We start from the raw sequence: 26,392 nt of genomic DNA on the forward strand, positions 1-26,392 counted from the left end.
TCTTGGCAGTTTAACATGTGGTCTCTTGCAAATTTATATCCTTTTGACGAGCAATAATGCCATAGCACGCATTGTCTTATGGAAGTTTTTGACAATCTTATATTTAGTATCTCGTGCAATAAAAATAAATATTTGAAACGTTCTTTACAGCATTCCAAAAGCAAGAACTCGACAATTTTGTGACATTCATTCTCTTCGAAATATAATACTTCAACTTCTTAGCTGATTCCGTATTCTTTCTTAAAACGTCTCTGAGCTTGTTATTGGACCGCTACAGTTTAAAACTTAGGGCACTGTTTTCCCTTTCTAATGTCTGTAATCTCGAAATAAAAATTCCCTCTGTACGTACAACAACTGAACTGGAGTTAGGATGGTCATTCCCTTGTAGAATTGCATCATCATTTAGTGAACACGAAGTAGACCTATAGTTAAGTTGTGTTAGGACTGCGCTTTCGTTTCTCATCGGCATATTTTGTTTGTTTTGTTTAAGTAATTCTCGTCTTGGTGTTACTGCTGTGGTCACTTTATGGGGAGGATGGTTTGAGAAAATACTTGGCACGTTACCTGGTTTTAAAACTCGAGTTTTAAGGTTTTGGTATGCAATCGTATTCCGAAAAATGTTCGCTACAAACTAGAGATGAGTTACGACTTCGTGTTTGGCTCAAACTTATCTGGCGAAATTCGCTATTTCCTTTTCAGTTCCGGATCCACAGGAAATTCGTGGTAATTTATACCGGTACCGTTTATTTTTGCCTTTTTATTTTTACAAAATGGAACGCAGCAGTACACCATCTGAAGAGAATGAGATTGTATGTCTTGAGTGTGGCATTTGTAATGTACGGTAACCACTACGAATACAGATAACTGTCTGAAAAATTCAATACGAACGATCTAGAGCATTTCTATATAATCTTAATTATTTTGCTAACCTTCAAAAGTATAGGGGAACATAGATTTAAAAACAAATAACTCTCACGTATCGACAATTTTGTTTCACGAACACATGTATATCGCAGTAAACCTCATCATAATGCACTGGAGAGCACTTCCAAGAGCTTCTGGCGACAAGAAACAGAACAATTCTCATTCGCTAGCTCCCGTAAGATGTCGCGAACTGCCGAGGCTTAAACGACATCGCAGCGGGCTATGATTAAACTAAAACATAGAAAAAAAGACAACACATGAAGTGTGAAATTCTTGGGAGTTGTGCAATAATACCACGCACCGCCTGTGGAAACCCCTCGTATACAGCAAATGTGCACAAAAATACAAAGCAACAAATATGTGGTACTCACATCTGGATGTTCCTTCACAGGCACGTACACCTTCTCCGTCAGGGTGGTGGGCTGGCCATCAGGCTCGGGGAGCACCAATGGCTCCTTCTTGGTGCCGTTGATTTGGAACAGGCTGGCACGCACCTTGGCGATTTCTGAAATGAAAAATGTTGACACACAGAGTATAAGTACCATTTATAATGCATGTTACTAAGGAAGAAATGTTAAATTGATTAAACAGAGTTGAAGACATTAATAACGAAACGGGCCTAAAATAACTGAGATAAAACCAAAATATTGATCGCCGACAGACAAAACAGCAGTCAAATCAGAAGAAATATGAACCACTTGCAGACTGTTCATCGCGTAACATACCTGGGATAAAACCTGAAAAAAAGATAAAAAGGAAAGATGGATAGCGAAAAATGCGATGGCACGTGTACTGCTGGAGGCAAATGTGGACTGATATGAGAACAAATAAGTCGTTAATAAACGAGCTCAAACTGAGTACAGTAGAACAGCAGCGCATTGCACGTCATCAGGCAAGATGGCCTACAAAAAATGAATAATTAAAGGGGTAGTTGAAGGATACAGAAAGCACCTCCAACGAGGTACGAGGATCAGATTAAACACATCATAAATCCAATGTACGAGGATGGCAGAAAACAGAACTATGGCCAGAAATAACAGGCTCCAATGTAATGTAGTTCATGACATACGGTACTCGAACCGAGTGACCGACTTAAGCAGAAGTAGAATTACGGGTTGTTAAAGGGCGCTGAGGTGAATCAAGAATTCCATAACACTTACAAATTGTCACGTTCAGTCAACAGAGACTATGTCTTTGTGAGATGTGACTCCCAAACAAGCGCCCTACTGTCCGAGATCCACAAAGACCACTCCACACAATAGACACTTTATTGACTAAGGTCTACGCCATTTAATAGCCCCAAATGCATGGACAGCAAACAGAAGGGACGTGTCACCTCAAAAGCACAGTGATAGATAGCTTGTGACGTCATGGAAGCTAATGTCATTCACGTTCGACGCAGGAACTCGTCGCAGTAATGTTTGTGGAAGTGAAAGTTCTCGCAACCGCGAACATTACATCAGGAGCATCTAACTTAAAAGGCCAGATGGCCACAATTGCACCAGGAATTGAGTGGCGGGTTGCAAAAATGGCATGACTTTATTAATATAGTAAATTATGAACAAAAATAACTTAAAATCTATAGATTATAGATATATTTTTTACAATATACAACCTTAAACAAGCAGGTGTGGAAGTAATTTAGTTGCTTATATAACGCACAGTCAGTTTTCCCACGACTAACGTATTTGATTTATCACTAGAATAACATGTATAGGCATTGACGAATATGTTTTTTTTTTTAAATATATATGTAGCATAATTCCATAGGAACAGTGAACGAGTTCATTACATCCAGCTTAGAGGTAGACCGATAGAGGAATAATGCGATGATACGAAGTATTTCAAAAACATCGTTTCGTTTATTTTATTACCGAATGCAAAATCGAATCTACCAGTGACATTTCTTTATCCCCAGCGTCAAATCGTTTCTTCGGCAACGATAAATTTTCATTATAGATTCAATCAATTAAACAATGACTTGGCATACCACAAGGAAAAGGCCTCGCGGGTCGCAAGTTGGAAACCTTCACTCTTCAATTTTTTTTCTGATACCCCCAAGAGATGAGTCGTCAAAACATTGTTAGTCTCACAATAGCACAAATATTGTTTCATTCATTGATGAGAAACCTTCACACGGTATCTCCACCCACAACACACCTCGGTTAGGTGTCAGTAACGAGCCCTTTTCCGGGAGTACATATAATTACAGCTCCATCTGTATCGGCGCCTGCATACCAAACCCGGCAGATGTGTCGTGCGATGTCGGCCGATCCTCTGCGGTCTGGTGGAGTAAGGCATGCAGGCAGACTGCACGTTCCAGAGGGGTATTTCAATCAATCACTACTGATCTGCATTTAGGACAGTCGCCCAGGTGGCAGATGTTGTTTACCTAGTCTTTTATTCAATGCTTGCAAAGAATTTGGAAATTAATTGAACATCTCTCTTGGCAAATACAATACTCTCCAATCCCTAATTCCTCGTCAAAAAAAAAAAAATGTCCTCTTAAACTCGAACTTTATTTTCGTATTGTTATCTTTCCTACTTCTAAAGACACCACTCAAACTTATTCGTCTACTAATGTCATTCCACGTCATCTCTCCACTGACAGCTCGGAACATACCATTTAGTCGAGAACCTCGCCTCCTTTCTCCCAAGTCTTCTCAGCCCAAACTTTGCAACTTTTTGTAACGCTACTCTTTTGTCAGAAATCGCCCAGAACAAATCAAGCTCCTTTTCTTAATTTTTTTCCACTTCTTGAATCAAGTAATCCTGGTGAGGGCCCCATACGCTGGAACCATACTCTAGTTGGGGTCTTACCAGAGACTCCTTTATATCCTTGCTAAATCAATCAATCAATCAATCAATCAATCAATCAATCAATCAATCAATCAATCAATCAATCAATCAATCAATCAATCAATCAATCAATCAATCAATCAATCAATCAATCAATCAATATTCTGAAGGCTCATGCCTTGTCGATGCAACCACTCTTTTCTTTCATTGGCTGTTCGTTTCAGTTCCATGTAATTGACACAATCTAACCTCTTCTTGATGTCGTCCAAATACTTCATCCTAGGTCTTCCTCTGCCTTTCTTTCCCAGCACTTTCCCATCAAGTACGTTAGTGATGAAAGTATTGTGTCTGATGACATGTCCAATAAATTTTAATTTCTTTTCCATTTCGTTTAAAAATCGTCTCTCTTCTTAAACTTCCCTTAAGACTTCCAGGTTGGTTTTTCTTTCCGTCCAGCTCGTTCTGGTCATTTTCCGCCATAACCACATTTCAGCAGCTTCAAGTCGATTCCTTTCTAATTTACCCAGAGTCCAACTCTCACTTCCCTACTGAAGTGTACTCCATACAAATGATTTTGCAGAGGATTTTCTGACATCTATATTCATGTGTGTGCTGGTTAAAATGCTTTTCTTGCTCATAAATGCCTGTTTTGTCAATGCTGTTCTTCTCTTTACTTCCAGGAAGCATCTATTATCCTCTGTTATCATACTACCAAGATAACATAATTGTTTGACCTGATCAATTCTGACGTCATCAATTTTGATTTTATTTATTTATTTATTTATTTATTTATTTATTTATTTATTTTCATGCCTTCATTTGTGGCGAAGTTAAGGCTCACGGCCCTCTCCTACACTTAACCACATACCTACCTAATAAACTTCATAAAACAGAATAATGAAATAATATAACAAAATATAAATCCTAACCTCATTCATTCTTCCATTCATACAAGCTGGTTATACATTTAATATGTAATCTCGGCAAGACCGCTTGAAAGAAGCTAGGAAGTGCAATTCCTAACACTAACCGGAAGGGAATTCCATAGCCTTGCACCAGACACTTGAAAGGAGCGATTAAATGAAGATGAGCGATGCACAGGAATTGAGAGTGTAGTAGTCGATCGTGTGTTGTGTTCATGAGAGGAGGAGAGTAAATTAAACTTTGAGGATAAATACTGGGGTTTAGATTCATTCAACAGACGAAATACGAGAGTTGCAATGTGAAGATGTCGTAGTTGATCGATTTTTAACCAGGAGAGAATTTCGTAATGGGGGAGATATGAGTTGAAAATTTAACTGAAAATATAAACCTAATGCATGAGTTCAATGCCCTCTGTAATTTTAATGTCTGTTCCATGGTGGCATCTATCATTACAATATCACAATAATTAAGTATGGGAAACATGAGGGTCTGAATAAGTTTAATTTTCAAGCTTAGTGGAAGAAGTGACTGGCGAGTGATATTGGGTGATATTGGTTTTAATTTCTTCCATATTTTTCCGTACTACCATTACTTTCGTTTTCCGTTTGTTTACTTTTAATTTCCATAGTTTAAGAGTGCCTAGGAGGACTTTCAGCATTCTATTCATTTCTTTTTCTGAGTCTGCAATTAATACGATGTCATCTGCAAATCTGATAAAATGTATCCTTTCACCATTGATTTTTATGCCCTTTGTCTTCTCCTTCATGATCAGAATAGCTTCCTCAATGAACATACTAAATAAACACGATGATAGGGGACAACCTTGTCTAACTCCTTTCCTAATCCTGGCCTTTTCTTCTACCTGATTGATGATTATTTTTGTGCTTTGGTTCTGATACAGTTGATTAATCATTCTTCTATCCATCCAGTCCAGTCCTATTTTCCTCGTAGTTCTAAACAGTAGTTCCTAGTTCACATTGTCAAAAGCTTTTTCTAAGTCAATGCAGGTAAGATAAGTCGTTCTATTCATTTCCATCCTTCTCTCCAATAACATGCGTAAGGCCAGAATTGCTTCTCTTGTTCCTCTGCCTTCTCTAAATCCAAATTGGTCTTCTCCAACATACTTATCTACATTTCCTTTTATTCTGTTCTTAACTATGTTAAGGAGTATCTTGGAGGCATGTGTTAATATTGATAGTGTTCTGTAATTGGTGCAGTCATCTGCCCTTCCTATTTTAGGTATGGTAATGGTTCTGCATTGTGTGAAGTCTTCTGGCACGACTCCTCTTTCGTAGCATTCATTTATTACTCTGAATAACTGGTCTTTCGTGTTGATACCTAAATTTTTCAATAATTCTGCTGGGATGTCATCTACACCGGTTGCTTTTCCTTCTTTCAGACTCTGAAGGGCATGTTCAAATTCATGTCTCATGATCGGAGGACCTTGAATTTCTCTTCCACACTCATTGATGTCTTCAATTAGCTTATTGTCATTCTTGAAGTCCTTATCATCGTATAGTTCTTCTATGTATTCTTTCCATTCAGCACATATCTTATCGTTGTCTATCAGTAACATTCCTTCTGTTTTTTACTACTGCAAATTTGGTTCTATTTTTGTACTGTAAGGAACTGATTTTCTTATAAACTTGATCCTGTTTTCCCTTTTATATATCTTCTTCTATCTCTTCGGCAATGTTTTGGTCCATTTCTCTTTTTCTTCTCTGCATTTGGTTGTGATCTGATTTTTAATCCTTTTGTAGTCATCTACATTGTTTTCCTTCCTGAGCTTATTCCTTTCTTGAATTAGGTTTGGTATTTCTTCTGTCATCCAAGGTTTTCTGGGCTCCAATTTCCTTTTTCCTAAAAGCTCATTTGTTGCTTCAATTATCCTTATATTGATGTTATTCCACTGCATTGGCTCATCACTTCATTATCTGCTTTATTGGTTCGTTCTTCAAAAGCCGCCTTTGTTGCTGCTTCTTTCAGTCCTTCTAGTCTCCACTTCTGTTTGATAGATCTTTTGGTTCTTTTAAATCTAATGTTGCACTTGGCTAACACAAGTATATGGTCACTATCTATATCAGGACCTGGGTAGCTGTGGCATGATTTTATCTGATTCCTGAGTCTTTGCTTCATTAGAATATAATCTAACTGAAATCGTCTTTTGTCTGGCGCCTCCCACGTGTACCTTCTTCTAAGAGGAACTTCATATAATGTGTTTGTAATAACCATACCATTTTGACTGCAGAAATCTACCAAAGTTTCACCTCTTTCATTTCTTTCCCCCAGAGCAAAATTTCCTACTATCTTATTGCCTGCATGGGATCCCACTATTGCATTAAAATCGCCCATCATTGCGACATTATATTTTTCTTTATTTAGTTTTAATAGTTCTCCAATAACTTCATACATAGTCTCCATTTCTTCCAAGTCATGAGCCGATGTTGGGAAATATGTCTGAATTATTACTAAGCCCACAGGGGCACTATTAATTTTCACCATCATTAACCGGTCGCTGACATGGTAGGTACTGCAAACATTATTTTACCATTTTTCTCTTATTATGACTGCCACTCCATGCTTTCCTCTTTTCTCTCCATCACTATAAATTACTCCAAACTCATCACTGTAGAAGTCTCCATTTCCTTCCCATCTTGTCTCACACATACCTAATATGCCTATCTCATTCTTCCTCATCTGGTCTTTCACTTTATCCAGTTTTCCCGCTTTCAATAGCGTTCGTACTTTCCATGTTCCTATCTTCATGGCAATTTATAGGGATTTCACTTCCTAATGACCTGAGAAGCCCTCTTACCTCTCCTGCCAGATCTTGGGTTCCGAAATCTATGATCAGTAATTAACGTTTCCTCATTAATGTCAGCTTCCATGGTTGCATTCTACTTGGGATATCCTTAGGATCTTTAATGGAGTGGTTTCCCGTTGCCTTCCCCATTCTATGCCGTTGACCAATATGTATAGGTTCATCCGCCTTTAGGAGCAATTTCTCACCCCAAGGACAAGAGAGTGCCCTGACCTCAATTCGTTCATCCACCCTCGGAGGAGGCTGTTGACGACATTGAGGGGGGCCACTTATATCGGTGGCCACTCGGTCCATATCCTTACTACAACCCCTAAATACCCTCATAACCATGTGAAGAGAGATCAGCTCACATTAATAAAATGAAGTAAAATAAATAACATATTAGCTACAAAGCCATCTTTTGTTCGAGCATGATCAATAACTAGCCTTGCTAACTCAAGATATAGGTCGACGAATTACTTTTTGAACATTATGTCCTGATTTGTGTGGTTTAGCGTGCATGCCTCTTACCTTGAGGTTCAGTCAGCCTCATACGAGAGGCAGTGGACCCGGTCCCGTGGTACTGCCCCTTTCTCGTGTTCTCCTCTTATCCGTATATCTCTAATCGTTGTTGACCGGGCGAGTTGGCCGTGCGCGTAGAGGCGCGCGGCTGTGAGCTTGCATCCGGGAGATAGGGGGTTCGAATCCCACTGTCGGCAGACCTGAAGATGGTTTTCCGTGGTTTCCCATTTTCACACCAGGCAAATGCTGGGGCTGTACCTTAATTAAGGCCACGGCCGCTTCCTTCCAACTCCTAGGCCATTCCTATCCCATCCTCGCCATAAGACCTATCTGTGTCGGTGCGACGTAAAGCCCCTAGCAAAAAAAAAAAAAAATCGTTGTTGAACTAGGACGAGAACAATTCTTCTTCTTCTTCTCCTTCTTCTTCTTATTCTTGTGTTATGACCGCATAGGATCACTTTAGTCACTCCATCGTTCAGCTCTCTTTGAAGGGACTGTTCGGGCTTTGCGGTCCTCCCAGTATTTCTTTAGACGCTCCGATCTTCGTGCCCTTCCCTCGGTTGGAAGTATGCGTGTTGTTGGTTTGTTTCGCGTAAGGGTAAAGCGGAGGTTTGTATTCTTGAGTTTTGTATTCAATTTTATCTTATTTGTGGTGTCTTCTGTTGTAAGGCCCATTTCTTTCAGATCCTCTCTTACTTCTCTGATCCATTTACATCCTATTGTGGTATTTTTTGAGACGAGATTCTGTTGTACTAGTTGTTTCAGAAGTCTCGAATTCTGCATCCTCATGACATGTCCAAGTCTTCTCTTACGCATAATATCTGTAATGGGTTCTAGCTCTTTGTACACGATCTTGTTAGGTATTATCCGACACTGTCCATCTTTCTGGTATTTTTTGTTGATGCAGGTCCTTCCAATCCTCCTTTCAATTTTCTGACGTCTGGCAGTCTTTGATTGTTTATTAGGTGAAAAAGTTGTTCTGCTGCATATATAGCTTCCGGTTTTATAACTGTATTGTAGTGTTTTATTTTTGCATTTATCGATAGACATTTCTTTTTGTAGATATCCCATGTTAACTTTTGTGCTTTAGCTAATCTATTTGTTCTTGTCTGGATTGAGATTGTTTTCATTTAGGTTATGTGTTATTACTTCCAAGATATTTAAATTGAGTTACTATTTTGATTTTATTACCATTTATGGTAACTTCTTTTAGTTGTGTTGGATTTTGGGGCATAATTTCTGTTTTTTCTTCAAATGATATTTTGAGACCAATTTTATTTGCAATGTTTTGAAGTTCTGATATCTGGGTTTTTGCTTCTTTTATGTCAACTGCTAGTAATGCTAAATCGTCGGCGAAACCCAGGCAATCTGTATTTATTTTTCGGCCAAACTTTATGTTTGGGGGACATTTCTTAAACCATTCCCTCATTACCATTTCTAGAGCACAATAAAATAATAGTGGTGAGAGCCCATCTCCCTGCCGTAACGCAGTTTTAATTTCAAATGACTCTGATATTTCACCCCTAAACTTCACTTTTGATTTCGTGTTTATGAGAGTCAATTTTATCATGTTTATTAATTTGGGGTGTAGTCCAAGGTGTCTTAAAATTTTAAAGAGAGATTCCCTATGGATGCAATCGTAAGCTTTCTTGAAATCTACAAATATTATCACCATATCTCAGTTTCTTCTCCTGTTATAGTCCATTATCAACTTAAGACTCATGATCTGATCAGGACAGCTCCTCCAGGGCCTGAAACCTCCTTGATATTCTCCTAGTTCTTTCTCAAGTTATAAAAGTATCCTCTTAAGAATGGTTATTGAAAATATTTTGTATGTTATGTCTAGGAGCGACAAATTGGGGCAAATATTCATTTATAGGAAGGGCAGTTAAGGATTGGAATAACTTACCAAGGGAGATGTTCAATAAATTTCCAATTTCTTTGAAATCATTTAAGAAAAGGTTAGGAAAGCAACAGATAGGGAATCGGCCACCTGGGCGACTGCCCTAAATTCAGATCAGTATTGACTGATTGAATGAGATCCTCCTGTAGTTATTAGGGTCGGTTTTGTCTCCTTTTTTTATGCAGTGGATGAATGAGGGCTGTTGTCCAGTGTTCTGGTAGTTCTTGTTTAATCCAGATAGAGACAAGTTGCTGATGGACGGCAACTTTTGCTGATCTTTGTGCATATTTCCAGACTTCTGTAAAGGTCTGATCTTCTCCTGGCGCTTTGTAGTTTTTTTTTTATTCAGTGCTTGGTAGACTTCCTTTATTGTGGGTGGATTGATGTTCTCTGGTGGTGTTTTTACTGGGGTGTTGGTGTCCAAATGAAGGAGTTCTGTAGGTTCCTCACAATTTAGAAGCTTGTTGAAATATTTAACCAGAATTTCTGCATTGTCTTTATTGTTATGAGCCAGTTTACCATTTTCATCCTTCATCAGTAGGGTCGGGAGTTCATATTTTTCGGAGCTGTTTTCTGAAGGTTTTGTAGTAGTCCCTTGATTGAGTTTTATTGACTTCTTCAATTAAATGCAGTGTGTCTTTATGATGCTGCCTTTTTATTCTTCTTAAGACTTGGATAGTTTCTTTTCTCTGTTTTACTAGATTTTGATAGGATATTTCTGATTTTTGGGACCGATCTAATAGCCATGCCTGATGTCTTTTCTCCACTATTTCATCACATTCGCTGTTCCACCATTGGTGTTTTTACGTGGTTTAATTGGAGCCAGGTCTTCTGCAATTTGTTTAAGGTTGTGTACTAAGTCTTCAAGTTTATCCGTGATTTTTATTTTTTTCAGCTTCTTTTTTGTAATTTTCATTGTTGATTAGTTGGGCAGGATCTATTTTTCAGTTTTAGGGGCTTGCTTTTGTTGTCTCCTCTGGGGAGTGAGTTTAATTTTAACTATGTAGTGATCTGAACCTGTGTCTATTCCTCGGAGAACTTTGACGTTATAGATCTCTTTGTGATAGTATTTGGCCATACAGATGTGATCCCGTTGCCATTCCCCTTTAGTGTAGTCAGGGTGGTTCCATGTTGTGAGTTTTTGAGGTTTTCCTTTCAAATCAAAGGATTCTTCTTAAAGAAAGAGGGCGAGTATAGCCTAGCTATCAATATCTCAACGTACGTTGTTAGCAATTCCTATAATGCGCTACGAAGAGAGAGCTGGTCCATTTTCACGGTCAACTAGTTCCTGAACTACACAGCACTTTGACCTTGCTATAGATGAACTCCAATGTTAACGTTACAACCTCCAAGTGCACTGGGTGTTTATAACGCGAGCTGCCTGGCTGTCTTCAGTACGGTCCCATTCTCTAAAGAACAGCGGTGTACAGACCAGCAAATTAACCAGGACGTAAAAACCCGCATGAAAATGATTTCATATTACCCACATATTTTTCGCTTCAATCAAATGGGATAATGGAAAATTTCAGTGTTTCTAAACCACGCACAACATTCGTGACCCATGTGTTAGCTTCTGCTCGCCTCCACTGAATTTTCTGTATATCCACTATCCCGTTTTTAGTCTTGATTACAATAATTTCGGAGGAAAAATGGCCCAACTACCCCCATTTGATTGAAGTGAAACAAGTTATGTATTCGTGTTTCTCTGTTGGTTAATAAAGTGGTGTGTTGTTTGTAAATGAAGAGATGTGGACAAAGAAACACAAATAACCAGTCCCAAAGCCAAAGAAAGCAACCAGATGTGACTAAAATCCCCGACATGGCATGGTAATGATCCCAGGACTCTCTGATCCGAAAGCCACTCCGCTGCCATTCGGAAGGAGCAAGGAGAGATACGACCATAAGCGTGTCGTATGCAAACACAGTGTTTTCCAAATAGAAAGAGCCATAAAATGAAAATATGAGTAAATAATAACCAATGACCACCTTCATCCTGCTGAACTGGCCACACTCCAAGCGAATGTACTATGTTGTTTAGTGATCAGCTTCGACAGATTCGCGGTTTGTCAAGCGGATAAACTACCTTATCTTGAAAAAATGTAACATCACATGAAATAAAGAAAAGTATCCCAACGAAAATGGACGGGAAATTCGAACCCAATATTTGTGGGTACTGTTCAAAGCACGCTGTCACATTTCTTGTGCGCAGTTCTCATTGATTCTTACCAGATCTACATTACGCAGTTCAGCTCTCAATAGTATTGTATTTTTAGGCATACTTTCAACATTATATTACAGTTCATATCAGATAACAGAATTGCAACAGTTTTTCAAAGACGACCGGAGTGTCGACAACCAAGCACGCTACACAGCCACCCAGTCGGCAATTAAGAGTTCTGCTCTAGTTTATTTCGGTGTAGTGCTTTTCCCTTCATATCCTACAATCCTAAACAGCTCTACCCGTAATATCGGAAGACTGCACCTGTCCGATAAACATTTCAACAGGAAGTAATCCGTTAGTGTTGCTCCATTACAACCTGATTACAACTGACATGAGGCTTTCCTTTCACCTCGTCCGAGAGCCGCAGGTATACAGTTACAGTATATGTCCTGTCTGTTCGGTAGGGGTACCTTAAGCTACTGCTAAGTGATATATACATTCCCGAAGTAAGCATTGAACTCGTAAATGAAGTCGACCAAACATGTCAAATTACGAATACACTTTGTGCTACAGCACTAGTTGCACACAGAGGATTGTGGCGACGTTTAGTAAATTCACAGAGGCTTGCAGAATGAACGCTGCAAGGCATAACGGTCTATATTGATAATTTATGTATTTTTGTGCTGTTGTACCAGTAGTACTAACCGCTCAGCCAACTATGCGCCAATATTTATCTCGAATATATGAAAATGCGACCAGTGAAGTAAGCGCCACTTTGAAACCATAATATGAAATAAGCGGCCAGTTCTACCTGTTTGTAAGCAACCCTTGCTTCGTGACTTTTTCAATGAAGAGAGGAAAACCCCGGGGATCGTACATTTAACCCGTCCCATTTCTTGTGGTGTAAATTATACGGTATTACGAAGTTGTGTGTCTTGATATGAAAATGCTATCTATTCTTCTTGTTCTCTGCAGCTTTTCCGACATCCTGGTGGGGTCGCACACGTGGGGTTGACGCTGTTTTACGGCTGGATGCCTTTCGTGTCGTCAATCCTGTGTGCATGTTTCTGTGGTGTGCTCAGTGTAGAATGATTCAGCTTATTCCAGCTACTTTTGGAGTTCATGGAGCCATTCAGGCTCATTTTGGTTTTGAGATGAGGATCGACCGGGATTAGAGCTAAGCCACTGAGCTACTGTATTCAAATTTTGTCTGTACACTTCAAATGTTTGCCTCATACTTCGTTTTCATCTCTGATTAGGTGTGCAAAAGTCGAAACTAGGTTTGTCTCTCATTTCAACAGAGTTTCTTGAAACTAGGTATTCAAGTTCAGGGATATTGGGAGAGTTGGCCGCGCAGAAGTGTGTGACTGGGGAAGATACATCCATGCGCGTACCGCCATGTTGCGGGCGCTCCGCAGCTTGACGACATCGTATGGAAGTCATTTCGCACATATGAAAACAATCACCATAGTAAATTTATGACAGCCTACACCGACTATCGTGTGCATACGCAATAAATATCCCCTATATAATATCAAGACTGTGGTAATATTAAAAGACACTTATGTATAAAAACTGAACACATTTTGCATTGTACTGAACAATCTACACAGATCCTTTGGATAGCCGATAGGTGGCGCACATAAAAAATAAAATAAAAGGCCTTTATCAGACTGAATAAGAATACTTAAAAATGCACAAGTAACAAAAATAAATATATGTGAATAAACACATATTTGAAATGCAGTCCCCGAAAACAAGAAAATATTATATAGGCCTAGCGATACCTCAAAAATGATCATGTCGCTCAATTTAATATAAGGGTCATGTTTGTAACTGATACGTTTGAACATTCGGAACAGATACATGTTATTGAAACCTAGGCTCAACACTTTAGCTTTATTGAAAATACGAGGACATGTTCAAATGACAGCAGTCTACAACTTAAGTATGATTACATATCGTCAGATACAAATCGCCTGTCTCATAGCAGACTGGAGAACACGTTAATTAAATATTTACAAACTCCTGTACCGATAGCAATGATCTTCAATATCAACAAAAATGAAATCTTTGAGATAAAATCTTTCTATGAAAAGTGCATAGCTTACGATTCCTCTCTGATAAGTAGAGCCCGGATTATATGTAATTACGTATTTTGTTCCCATATATGTAGCTAAAAGAAAAGCTAAAATGTTGGCGAATAACACTAACAAGACTATTATTCCAGGAGCTTAAAGTTACATACTTTTACATATTTCGATGCATAATAAATATTATATATTTTAAATCTTTTGAAGGATATAGCGCATTAAAAAAACACAATTCCTTTTTACTAATTGTACATCGATTTAAGTTTTTTAATCAAACACTTGAAAAACGCCTGTATGTCTTTAACATTTACAAATAATTTAATAATTTAAAGTTAGGTATTCTGTCAAAGAATCGCATGCCTTAGCTATGTTGACGGAGCAAGTCTTGGGTGTCTCGAGCTGTGTCTATCAATCTTCCCTTGCACAAACTTTGTCACATTGTTCTCCTCTCAGATTTAGTGACTTCTTTTGTGATCCCTTCGTCAGTCTTCGGTTTAATGTCGCATGTCAAAAGTTCCTTTGCTCTTTCTTTTTTCTTCGGTTATTGCCAATGATTCACTTCCATAAAGGGCTACACTCCATATAAAAGTCTTCAGAAACATGTTTCTAATAAGCATATCTGTGTTTCATGAGACCAAATTTCTTCTCTCTTAATAAGGATTTTCCTTGCTTGAGCAAGTCTACAATTAAAAATTTCTTTACCGGGCAATTTGAAATACGCGCCAATGTGAACTTGAAAGGTACTTTTCTACATATAAGAACATCCTAACAGATAGAAGGCATTCGATGACTGCAGAAAATTTCGAAAAATAGTTATGAATTGCGCCTCCAAATGAAAATTAGAGGTTGAATAACATCTGCACTTTTAAACTTTTTCGGTTTTGTTTCCTTTTCTGTGTACAAGAATACATCAAATAAAGCTTAGATATTATGTAACATATTTAACTACATATTTCTCAATTTTATATTACATATAATCCGGGCTCTACTGATAAGTCATTACAGCAAATTTTACTCAATACTCTCAACTTACTGTAGAAATCTTTCTAAAACAATCAGATACATTTTTATCATTTTCTGAATATGGAATGCCGTCTCTGCGGTGTAGGGGTAGCGTGCCTACCTCTTACCCGGAGGTCCCGGGTTCAATTCCCGGCCAGATTAGGGATTTTACCTGGATCCGAGGGCTGGTTCGAGGTCCATTCAGCCTATGTGATTACAATTGTGGAGCTATCTGAAGGTGAGATAACGGCCGAGAGATACGTCGTGCTGACCACATGGCACCTCATAATCTGCAGGCCTTCCGGCTGAGCAGCGGTCGCTTGGTAAGCCATGGCTTACAGGCCTGTTGTGCCATGGGGTTTGGTATGAAATAACGTAATTGGATGAGTAGAAGTTAAAAGATCATTTCTGTGTGATTTGGATTTAGGTAAATAATGCTGCCTGACATTGTTACACTGGTGTTAGTCTGACTCTATTGTGTATTTATTAAAATGAAATGAATGTCTGAGGTTAGTTTCAGTTTTTCAGAGTGGGTTAGGCTTAAGTAAGAATGTTTTCATTTAAGGAGTAAAACCCTCCTCATAACATTATCGTCTTAAATATTGCTGCTTTTACAAACTCAAACTGAATTACCATTATCTGAGCACAAATAAAATCTGAAATTGCTTTCTAATTTTTCACTAATATGAGCACCATGATTTACACCAGAAAGACAACAAATTAAGTTGAAAGGTTAATATAATAGATAAACAGTTATTCTGATTAGCGTTTTCTAATGCAGACTAGGATTGGCAAGACTGAAATGAGCTTTATATTGTCAGATTTTTCTGGACTAGCGTATTAACAATTATTGTATTCTTTTATTATAAACCAAGTGTGAAAAAATTGAGAACTTAAGACATACGATACTAATTAAATCATTTTTCCGATCATTTGAAGCAATACCTTACCCTAATATTACAAGGGTTTTATCAAGCTGTGTCAATCATATCTTACGGATTCTAGGCCCAAGTTTATCAAATTTGTAATACCGGTACGCAGTATGTATGAAAAATATGTTTTTTTTAGAAAAGCTGTTTAGTTCTTAACAAAAATCCCCGATGAATTGGAAAAAGCCAAAGAAGAAAAATAATAAGAAGCCTCAACATTCTAAATTTCATGTCCATTCGTTCTCTGAAGCAAGCACCCTATAAGCTGTTTAGTTCTCGATTATGATAACTGGCAGTCATTTTATAACAGTTCAATTTCTACTCGCATGTGATCCCTTATGATAGTGATCTATACAAATGAAAGCTGCACACGAATTCACCCTCGTGAATATCTTTCCATTCCACATATAAGGTCTAACTTACTTCCCTTTAGTATTGCCGCTCAATTTAACTACCGTAATGTGTAAGCTCCCACATTCCTTGAAAGTATTTGACAATATATTATCACTCCGTCATATATAATACTACAACAGACCCACTAACAGACATGATTCAAATCGAAAACATGCAAGGGACTGTAAACATTACCACCTGCTAGCCATACATTCGAAGCTGAAGCACCCACAATATGTCGATGCGCGAAAGTGTTCAATATTCCGCATAGCATCAGTGCGCTCTGTGAGTCTAGATAAGTAATATTGAAGTCTTTGGGCTATGCAGAATGGTCCACCAGCCCTTATAACTCTTGACGATATGCAACCCAACTGTCAGTATTTAGGGTGGATATTCGTCTGCGCATCAGCTACAGCATGTGACAGTGATGTAAAACGGGCCTTCTCTGCACAGCGAAACATCTTAATTACTTACTGTACTACAGATATCAGTAGGCGTAATGTGTTCAAGTTATCTGTTCTGGTAGAACATTATTGTAACTGGTTGCTTAAGCCAGTTTATAATGGGTATGTTGACCCAGAACTTTTATTTTATAGTGATGAAGCATGGCTAAACTTAAGTGACTATGTAAATAGTCAAAACAATCGCTAATGGTGCGCAGAAAATCCCCACCAGCTGCATGTCCGTCCACTTCATGATGTAAAGATAAAAGTTTGGTGCGCAATAAGCACTCGCAGAATTATAGGGCCTACATTTTTTCGTGAAACGATAAATGCTGATCGATATATAGACCTCACTCTCAGACCATTCTTTCAAGAGCTGACGGAAGGTAATGCAAGGTAATGCGACGGCACACACTGCTAATCGGTCTATGGAGGTGATACAGGAAGTTTTAGAAGATCGTGTGGTTAATTGTCCCCCTAGATCTCCTGATTTAAATCCCTGTGATTATTACCTGTGGGGGATCCTGAAGGGAAAAGTGTATGTGAACAACTCTCACACAAGAGAAACTACAAGAGAACATTACACAAGTTATTTCGAACATCACACGGGCTGAGATTCGCCGAGTGTCTGCAAACAAGGTGTCAGGCGTGTTTGACAGCGGAGGGACAACATTTTGAACATCAAGTATAATACCAGGTAGGTTTTAGATTAATAGTTTCACTAGAAATGGATTTCTATAAGTGTAAATTGCCGGGAGTAGTGGGGAGGAAAAGCGCGCATTATACCGGCTAGCGGCGAAGTGTCATTGCGCCAGCCGTGCCGTGCTCTGAGTGGTGCTGCGGAGCAAGTCAAAAAAGACCCTGTATTTAGCATATACTGTATATCCTCGATCGGTAGACAATCTGACCAAGATTTAATGCTCAACTTTTCATGTCACTGTCCAGTCGACCATCATTCATAAATATGAGCATGAAACGACACAAGAAAACTAAATGCATGGTCAGGACTGCATAAACATCGTATGATCGATCCATGGGGACTACCTCGACATGTTGGAAAAATTTGCCGTCCTACAGATACCTCTCAGTTTCACATTCTGATGTTGATGATGCTCGTTGTTTAGAGGGGTCTAACATCTAGGTCATCGGCCCCTATGGTACGAAATGAGACGAAATGGAATTACAATTTAAAAGTACAAAACCCATCCACTGACCCGATATCAACACGTGATGATGATGAATGAATTGATGAATATGAATTTAAAACAATCAGTGGATAAGACGCGCAATGCCTCACATTTCCAGCAACAATATTACTGACCAAGGGACTGCTTCCAAAGCCCAATCCTGAATCGATGATGCTTTTCTGATTGGGTCAATATATATGTCAACGATCCCGCATAATGGCACTTATCGCTAGTAAAGGAGAACTATGATAATTCTCAAGCTGCGGTACTAATCAAAGGTAGCGTAAACTCAGGGTGTTCCACACATTAAGGTACTACTCACAAGTATTGTACGTCGTAAAGGTAACGCAGACCTATGGTGTTTCTCACACAATGGCGCCACTCATAGGCAACGCAAACCGATGAGGTTCCTCAACTAGGTGTGCTAATCACGGGCGCCGGTATTCCCGTGGTGTTCCTCACATAGTGGGTACTAATCACTGGCAACGCAGACCTACGGTGTCGCACATATAGTGGTACAACTCACAGGCAACGCCCAGAACCGTGGTGTTGCACACATGGGTACGACTCACAGGTACTGGAAACCCACACTGAACCCCGCTTGAGTGCTACGAATCACAAAACTATCGAGTACCTAACAGAGTGGTACTACTCGCAAGTAAAAGCGACCCATGGTGTTCCGCGCGTGATGGTACTAATCAAAAGTAGTTTCATGGTTCTAATACAATCATCCCTTGGTCGCCCCTTTTAGTCGCCTCTCACGACAGGCAGGGGATACCGTGGGTGTATTATTCATCTGCCTCCCCCACCCATAGGGGGGGGGTTTGGTCCGCAAGAGGTATTTTATTTCCCTCAAGTCCGCCGGCAAGCCGGTTAGGACCCCTTATCCGCCACCTGGGACGCGCCACGTGGGAGTATCACCTTTCCCCCTGCTACGCCTGCGTAGCAGGTTCGTGGAGTTTCACATTCTAGCAGCAAAAGATTCCAAAGAGGTTTTTTTTTACATCGCACGGACACAAGATAGGTTTTATGGCAACGATGGGAAAGGAAAGACCTAGGAATGGGAAGGAAGCGGCCGTGGTCTTAATTAAGGTACAGCCCCAGCATTTGCCTGGTGTGAAAATGGGAAACCACGGAAAACCATCTTCAGGGCTGCCGACAGTGGAGTTCGAACCCACTATCTCACGGATGCGAGCTCACAGCTTCACGCTCCTAACCGCACAGCTAACTCGCCTGGTCCAAAGAGATGTTACCACATCTGAAAAAGACTTTTTATGGACGTTGCTTAGAAGTAGGGCGCAATGAAATGAACCAAAGTGCATAAAAAACTTTGAGTTACCGTACTCTGTGCAATGTTGGGGAAGTACACATATCGAGGACTAAAATATGAACATGTATTTTTATACCTCTAGGCAAAATCCGATGAAGGAAGTTAATTAAATGGCGATCTAATCAACAAACATACCGGTCGGCAGCGCCTAGAAATAAAATGGAATTTCTTTTCAGTTTGAAACTGCCACGGTGAAGTCAGGAAGGCTAAGTGGTGACGTCATCGTGATGTCAGAAACGCTCACGCCCCAGGGAGCGACTGACTGAGGTTCACTAAGAATAGAATGAAATGTGAATGTGGTCCGCGGTGTGTGGGCTCTCCCGCTCGTCATCCCTGTACTTCTCGGATGAGACAGATGTGGCTTGCTGAGGTTAGGTTTTCTCGGAGTTGCAACCAGTAAGATGGCTGAAGCTTTTCCGTAAGAGAACTACCGGGCCGAACAGAATTCCTGTTCCCAACGAAAACAATTTGGACGTAGAACAATGTTTTGTGATGATGACTGATTGTTATTCTTGTTTTAAGAGGCCCAGCATCTAGGTCGCCGGCCCTCCTCGTAACTCGTTCGTAACCGACAATTTTATCTAATTCCTGACTAAATATCGTAAATCGTTCGCAGTTATGGTAACACCTTCAGATTTTTGACGATGTTCTGGTGAAATGTGGTCTGCATGTGAGAAAAGGTATCGTTCGAGTCTGTTTCACTAACTACGGGCCTTGGTAGGGAAAACTTTTTCTATTATAAACGGTGAGTCAGCTAACTCATAACTCATAAACCGTCATCGCAAATCTGTTTTCACTTTTAGTGATAATAATAATAGTGTGTGGCCTCCGAAGAGGCCTCGTAGAGATCTTTCGGGTTGACGCCGTATAGGCGACCCGTGCATCTGTGAGGATGGAGCCCTACCAATGGTGAATTCTAATTATGAAGACGGCATACACACCCATCCCCGGGCCATCGGAAATAACTAATGAAGATTAAAATCCGCGACGCAGTCGAACCCGGGGGTTACGTCTCAAAACTCACGACTAACAGCTAAATTAACATTCTAATGAGGCGCAAACTTCACGATTCCGGAGAGCAGGTACCTGCGATGACCACAGGAGGGATGAGGTGCGCGTTTCAACCCATGTTTGTCCACCCAATTTTAGAATGGGATATCCCATGTATTGTTAACAGGAATTGTCACCCTACCACAGATTAATTCCCCAAGTATAACACTGATCTTTGCTCGGTTATTTTGCTTAGTGTCATCGAGCAATGCACAACATAGAATTCATTACTTCGCGAGAGGAGTAAACTAAATTTAATGTACAACGGTTATAGGTTTTATAAGCATCGATAAAAAAAAACAAGTCGGACAAAATAGTATGGTTTTGTCATAAGAGACTGTCATCCGCGTGTGCCGGTAAAGTTACACTTGCAAGTGACAATGGCATTTTAAGTGAGACAGCCCACCTGATGTCCGTAGGTTTCTCAGCCTCCTATCGCTTTATACGAGACTCGTGGGTTTTGAGACTGGCGAAATCTACTCTCACCAGTCCTCTTCTTGGAATTCGTGAATTCTGATACTCGTGAGTTTTGAGACGACGGAACCCGGGACCCTAGACCAAAGTTCCGCACGTTAACCATTTAGCCATGGGCCGGACACTTTTAGTGATATTACCAATCGAACTTGAGTGTCAATTCCTGCCGAGATAACGTCATTTTTCTCAAAACTAGCATAACTAAAATTCAAGGTGGTTGCTATTTTCAAAATCAGCCTGTAGCTCTCGAGGAAATGGAACATCACATTCACCAGACGCGACCGCCCTATTCAGGGGGCCAAGCCAGAACAGTGACCCCTTCACTTTCTTCTGACAGCTACGTATTCGCTCCGATATGCATGTAAACCTTTACTCCTATAGTGTTACAATATGATGCTTATTCTAGGTTTAACAAGACTACGGTATACTATAAGCTGCACATTAGAATAAAGATACAAAACATGTCCTATTGTTATGCATACTCGGATGTAACTGATTGAAATTACCACGGCAAAAGGTAAGAAACAAGATCTGCAATGCACTGTACATGCAATGCCACCTGGTATCTCCCAACCTTGAAAGAAAGAAGTCGTGCGTAAAAAAGAACCACTGCACGAACATAAACAGAGCCTGACTCTAGGCTAAAGGAAGCACGTCAAGTAATGAGTCAAGTCTTCTTTCTACGTATCTCACTAAACGCACTTGCTAGTCGCATCTTAACAACAGTTTTATGTGAGGATGAATACTGTTGATTTTTTTCACTGAAATTCGTACACATCATTATTTATTAACCAGAACACAAGCAGCTAAATTCTAATTACATTTTTACGATACAGCAGCGATACACAAATTAATGAAAGCACCAAGACAGATAAAATGTATTTCCAACCATTGTCCCGTTTCTCTACGGTGTCGGATATGAAGTGAGAGGAATGTTCGTAGCAAGATTTTACAACCGGCGGCTCTTTCTGACGTCAACCTCATCAGAGGAGTTAATAAGATGAAATGAATGACATGATATATGATTATAGGAAGAGAGAGGGTGAAACTCGGTGCCAGCACATAGCCTGCTCCTGTCGAAGAGCACCAAAAGGTTTACTCAAGGCTTAACGTCTCCATCCGACGGACGAATTAACAGTGCGGAGAGGTTTGGAATTGAACCCAGGCTTTCGGCACGCGATGTAGTGATCGGAAATTGTATACCACCACCTCCCCTACCCTGCCGGCCGACATTCTCATGGTGAAAATGTTTTCGACCAAAGGGACTCGAACCGGCTAACGACGGTGTCAGACCATCGCCTTAACGATTATAATAATAATAATAATACTAGTTTTACGTTCCATAAACTACTTTTATGGTATTCAGTGACAGCGAGGAACAAGAATTGTGTCCCACAGGAGTTCTTTGAGTTATGTGAACACCGGACTGAGCCGGAATCGAACCCGCCTCCTTGAGCTCTATCTACTCAGCCCAGCAACAAACATTTTAGCCACACCTCTAACACAGTTTTATCATTTAAATGACTTTTTTTAAACTAGATGTGTAAGTTATTGTAATGCTGTGAGCCGACTCGATCTGCAGAGCTGCTTATTCTTCTTGTTCCCTGTACTAGAGGTCGGCACTAGGGAACCCTATGTGCTAGTTGATAGTGTGAAGTGAGCCAGAGGAATCAAACAGGCGCTTAGGTTAGGAATCGAACCCGGGACCCTATCGCCTCTACCAAGGAGCCGAACAAACATTAAATATCTATTTTAAATAATGCGTGCATTTGCTTTTGCTCATGTTCGTTTTTTACGTATGATTTAATGTGTTCCGAACTCCACCTGAAAACTAACCGCGGAACGGTGCTCGAATAATAAAACAAATAGATCAACTTTTCGTCACTGACCCGGCTTTCTGCATGGCCATCCTTCACTCATGGAGCAAAAGCGATCACTGAAATGTGTCGTTAAATCTAGGGTCTTTCTTTACATTTCTTTAATGTGTCGTTAAGCCCGAAACACAATAACGGGTCATCGTCATACTGAGTTACTGATGTAGCAGCTGCAGCTTGGAACACGTGTCTTATACATAGGCACGCAGTTAGACTCATGCCGAGATATGGAAGCTGTCAGAATTGTGTACAGGTCTTACGGCGATGGGACAAGCCAGTGCAGCCACAGCATTTGCCTGGTGTGAAAATGAGAAACCACGTGATGAGAGGTGCTACTCACAGGGAAGTAAGCTCACTCCTCATGTTGCCCTGTACGACACTGCCATCGTTTGTTGCAGTTTCCCTATAAACCAAGATTCAACCAGCTTTCCAGCTGATTACTTCATTCGACTGCAAGCTCCCTCAGTGGATCAGCGGGTTCAAACCCGGAAAAAAGTGGTCGTATTTTCGAAGGAAGGAAGAAAGAAAGAAAGAAAGAAAGAAAGAAAGAAGTCTATTCCGAATGTAAAAGGTCTCTGGTGAAACATTTGGTATTTATCTAACAACATACTGACCCAACAGACATCTGCCAGAGTGCAAAGGAATGTCGAAATTTGACGCACAGGCAGCGCAGATGGCGTTAAATAATTGGAAATGTCTGCATTATTATTATTATTATTATTATTATTATTATTATTATTATTATTATTATTATTATTATTATTATTCGACTGCACCCTCTAGATCCTCTGCAGGGGCGAATAATGACAATCTTATCAGCATATCTGAAGAGGTCTAATTTCATCTCCTTCGAGTGTGAATCCTAAAAATAAACCGGGCCGTGCACAATCAATAATAATGACAATACCTTATTCAAATGACAATAATATTGACCTGTAAGGTGAAACAAACTAATTGACGATTAATGTTGACGGAATATTCAACGAAATCCGGATTTTCTGTTCTTCGGGCATCAATGCTAGCAAGTAGAAGGGATATTGTCAATATCATTGACCGTGTAGGGGTAAGCGTCAATATTTCCATCAATGCTCAGTTCAGTTCACCCTCGGAGAAAAGAAAAAAAATCAAGAATGCGATATCCAATCTCAAAGCTAAACGAGGTTTTCCAAAAAAGCCTGTACACTGTACAATTTGGGAAACTCACTGAACCCTGACAACAACATTCCGGCTATTGCTAAAGCTTGGGGAGAAAAACTGCTGACTTTAGAATCCAGACAAAGAGTTTTCGCAGAGAAGGCAAATAAGTGACATCCTTTTTGAGGCAAGCCTGGGGACTCTTCATCGTGATGCAGTGGCGTGCAATGAACCCCATCTACCCCAGCACTGCCGGGGTAAAGAACTTTGTATTAACATTTTCTAATTATTCCTTAAAACGCTTTTTATAATGTTTTAAAAATTGCTAACATCTAGGCCAAGCCAAGTACAGCTGCCTCGACAATCCGCTCGCACTACCGCAGTTCAGCTTCTCCAGCGAGCTGGGTTTCCTTGCCGGCGCGATAGAGAGTTACCTTCAGCGAAATTTAAGGTCGCTTGGGTGACGCATGCACTTGAAGCTTCCTCGAGGCGGAGCTGTGCCCCCTCCCCCGAGAGCAATTTACAGCGACAGGCCAGCTAGCTTCGGTAAGGGGGGTTAGTTTTAATACTTGACACTCGAAGTCTTCAGCGCCACACACTAGAGACTGCGAGAAAAATATCAACATCTTAACAGTATAGCCACTTGCACATCGTCTTGCTAATAAAAATAGAGCCAGGACCTATATGAAATCAATTGTAATATAGAAGAATATATTTTAGTCTTGGGTTTCGGCAATTCATTGATGAAATGTCGTATGGCTTTTAGTGCCGGGATACCCCAGGACGGGTTCGGCTTGCCAAGTGCAGGTCTTTCTATTTGACACCCGTAGGCGACCTGCACGTCGTGATGAGGATGAAATGATTATGAAGACAACACATACACCCAGCCCCCGTGCCACTGGAATTAACCAATTAAGGTTAAAATCCCCGACCCGGCCGGGAATCGAACCCGGAACCCTCTGAACCGAAGGCCAGTACACTGACCGTTCAGCCAACGAGTCGGACAATTCATTGATGGCACGTGTAGAGTATGTGTTCCGATAACCACACAAAAATGTTTAGGTTGCCCAGCGTGAACACAGAGTAAAGAGCGAATGGTTGTCTGTGATGGTGGTATATAGTGAATTTTTATAGTGTTCCTCTTGGATTATAGGTGAAGGTTTCGCGAGTTCTGTGGCATTCTTCATGAATATAACGTGTGTTATACGTCGTGACAAATATTTTCCCTCGTTTGTTGTTGATGCACGTACACTCAGTATGCGAGTGAAACTATAAAACTTCAACGACGGTAAAATGCCAGTAAAATTTTGCTGATTAGTTTAGATTATGCTTTTTAAGTAAAAAACAAATAGCCCCAGTATATTTTTTTGTGAAAACCATGACTGTACTATCATGAAGCGTCACCGGATGAAACTGTAAGTACATTGTTTAAAATCTGGCTATAGGTTTAAGTTATGATGGTGTCGTCACTGCCGTTAATATCAACTTGGAAGTATGTGCGAGCGTGTGGTTGAAAATATTCTTGAAAGATCTTTCTCAAGTAGACCTTTCCGCGAAAAATGCAGCCTTATAATATGGTAATGTTAACTTTAGAGAGTGTAGTAGGCCTACGATTGTTTATATTTAAAAAACTTTCTTTTTTGTTTTCATTCCCCGCCCTTCGGGCGGGGCGGGCCCCCTAGAGAGTTACGCTCTCTCTCGGTGTGGTAGATGAGTAAGATGGGTAATGGGGCTACGATGTGAGGAATAGGGGAGTTGTGAGACAGGATGCGTAGAAAATGAGTGGGGTTATACAAGAGTGCCAGGGTGTAGTTGATTGGAGAGGAGTGTGGCGGCGATCTGGTTTAGCGAAGGGATGAAAAGTCTGACAAGGACAGCTTGCAACTGCAGTGGGAAGAAGCAAGGCCGCACTAGATAGACAGGCCACAAGGCTCGGACCGTGACGTCACGCTAGTGGCTGGCGTTCAGCATGGCAGTGTAGGGCCCGCTCTCACTTTCACCATGATATTGTTCATTTATTCAACCTTAACGATAAAATTGAACACTCCTTCAATTGTGGCTTTACTTAGGCTTGTATACTACAGGAGTTTTATGCGGGGTGAAAACTGGAAGGGCAGTACATGTACATTTCTTTACGTAAAATTATGATGACATCTGTCACTTGTAACTCAACACGGTATCTTTAAAAGATTAGAACGCATAATACGTATACAAAAAGTTTTAATGTTACTAGGAAAATGCATGATGGCAATTCACAACAAAAGTCTGAAACCTTTCTTAGAAATTACGCTGCAACTTAAAACTTACCTAAGAATTCCTAAGGTCTCAGTTTATACATTTTTATTTTCCTGAGGATTTCTTCTTCTCAGCGATGAGTTTATCTACGGTAACTTTTCTATTGTTATTCAATAATATATTACAAAAGATGTATATACATCTGTCAACGAAAT

General features: G+C 40.1%; 1 protein-coding gene across 6 annotated transcripts in view; it reads right to left on the bottom strand.

Moving 5' to 3' along the window:
- how (protein held out wings) overlaps positions 1-26,392 on the bottom strand; it is a 360,598-nt gene that overhangs the window by 97,649 nt on the left and 236,557 nt on the right. For all 6 annotated transcript variants that reach the window (XM_067136171.2, XM_067136173.2, XM_067136170.2 and 3 more), the window contains exon 2: positions 1,296-1,429. In XM_067136171.2, coding sequence (XP_066992272.1) covers positions 1,296-1,429 — 134 coding nt within the window. The remainder of the gene's footprint in view (positions 1-1,295; positions 1,430-26,392) is intronic.

Source organism: Anabrus simplex, chromosome 1 (assembly GCF_040414725.1).
Source record: "Anabrus simplex isolate iqAnaSimp1 chromosome 1, ASM4041472v1, whole genome shotgun sequence".
Lineage (NCBI taxonomy): Eukaryota > Metazoa > Arthropoda > Insecta > Orthoptera > Tettigoniidae > Anabrus > Anabrus simplex.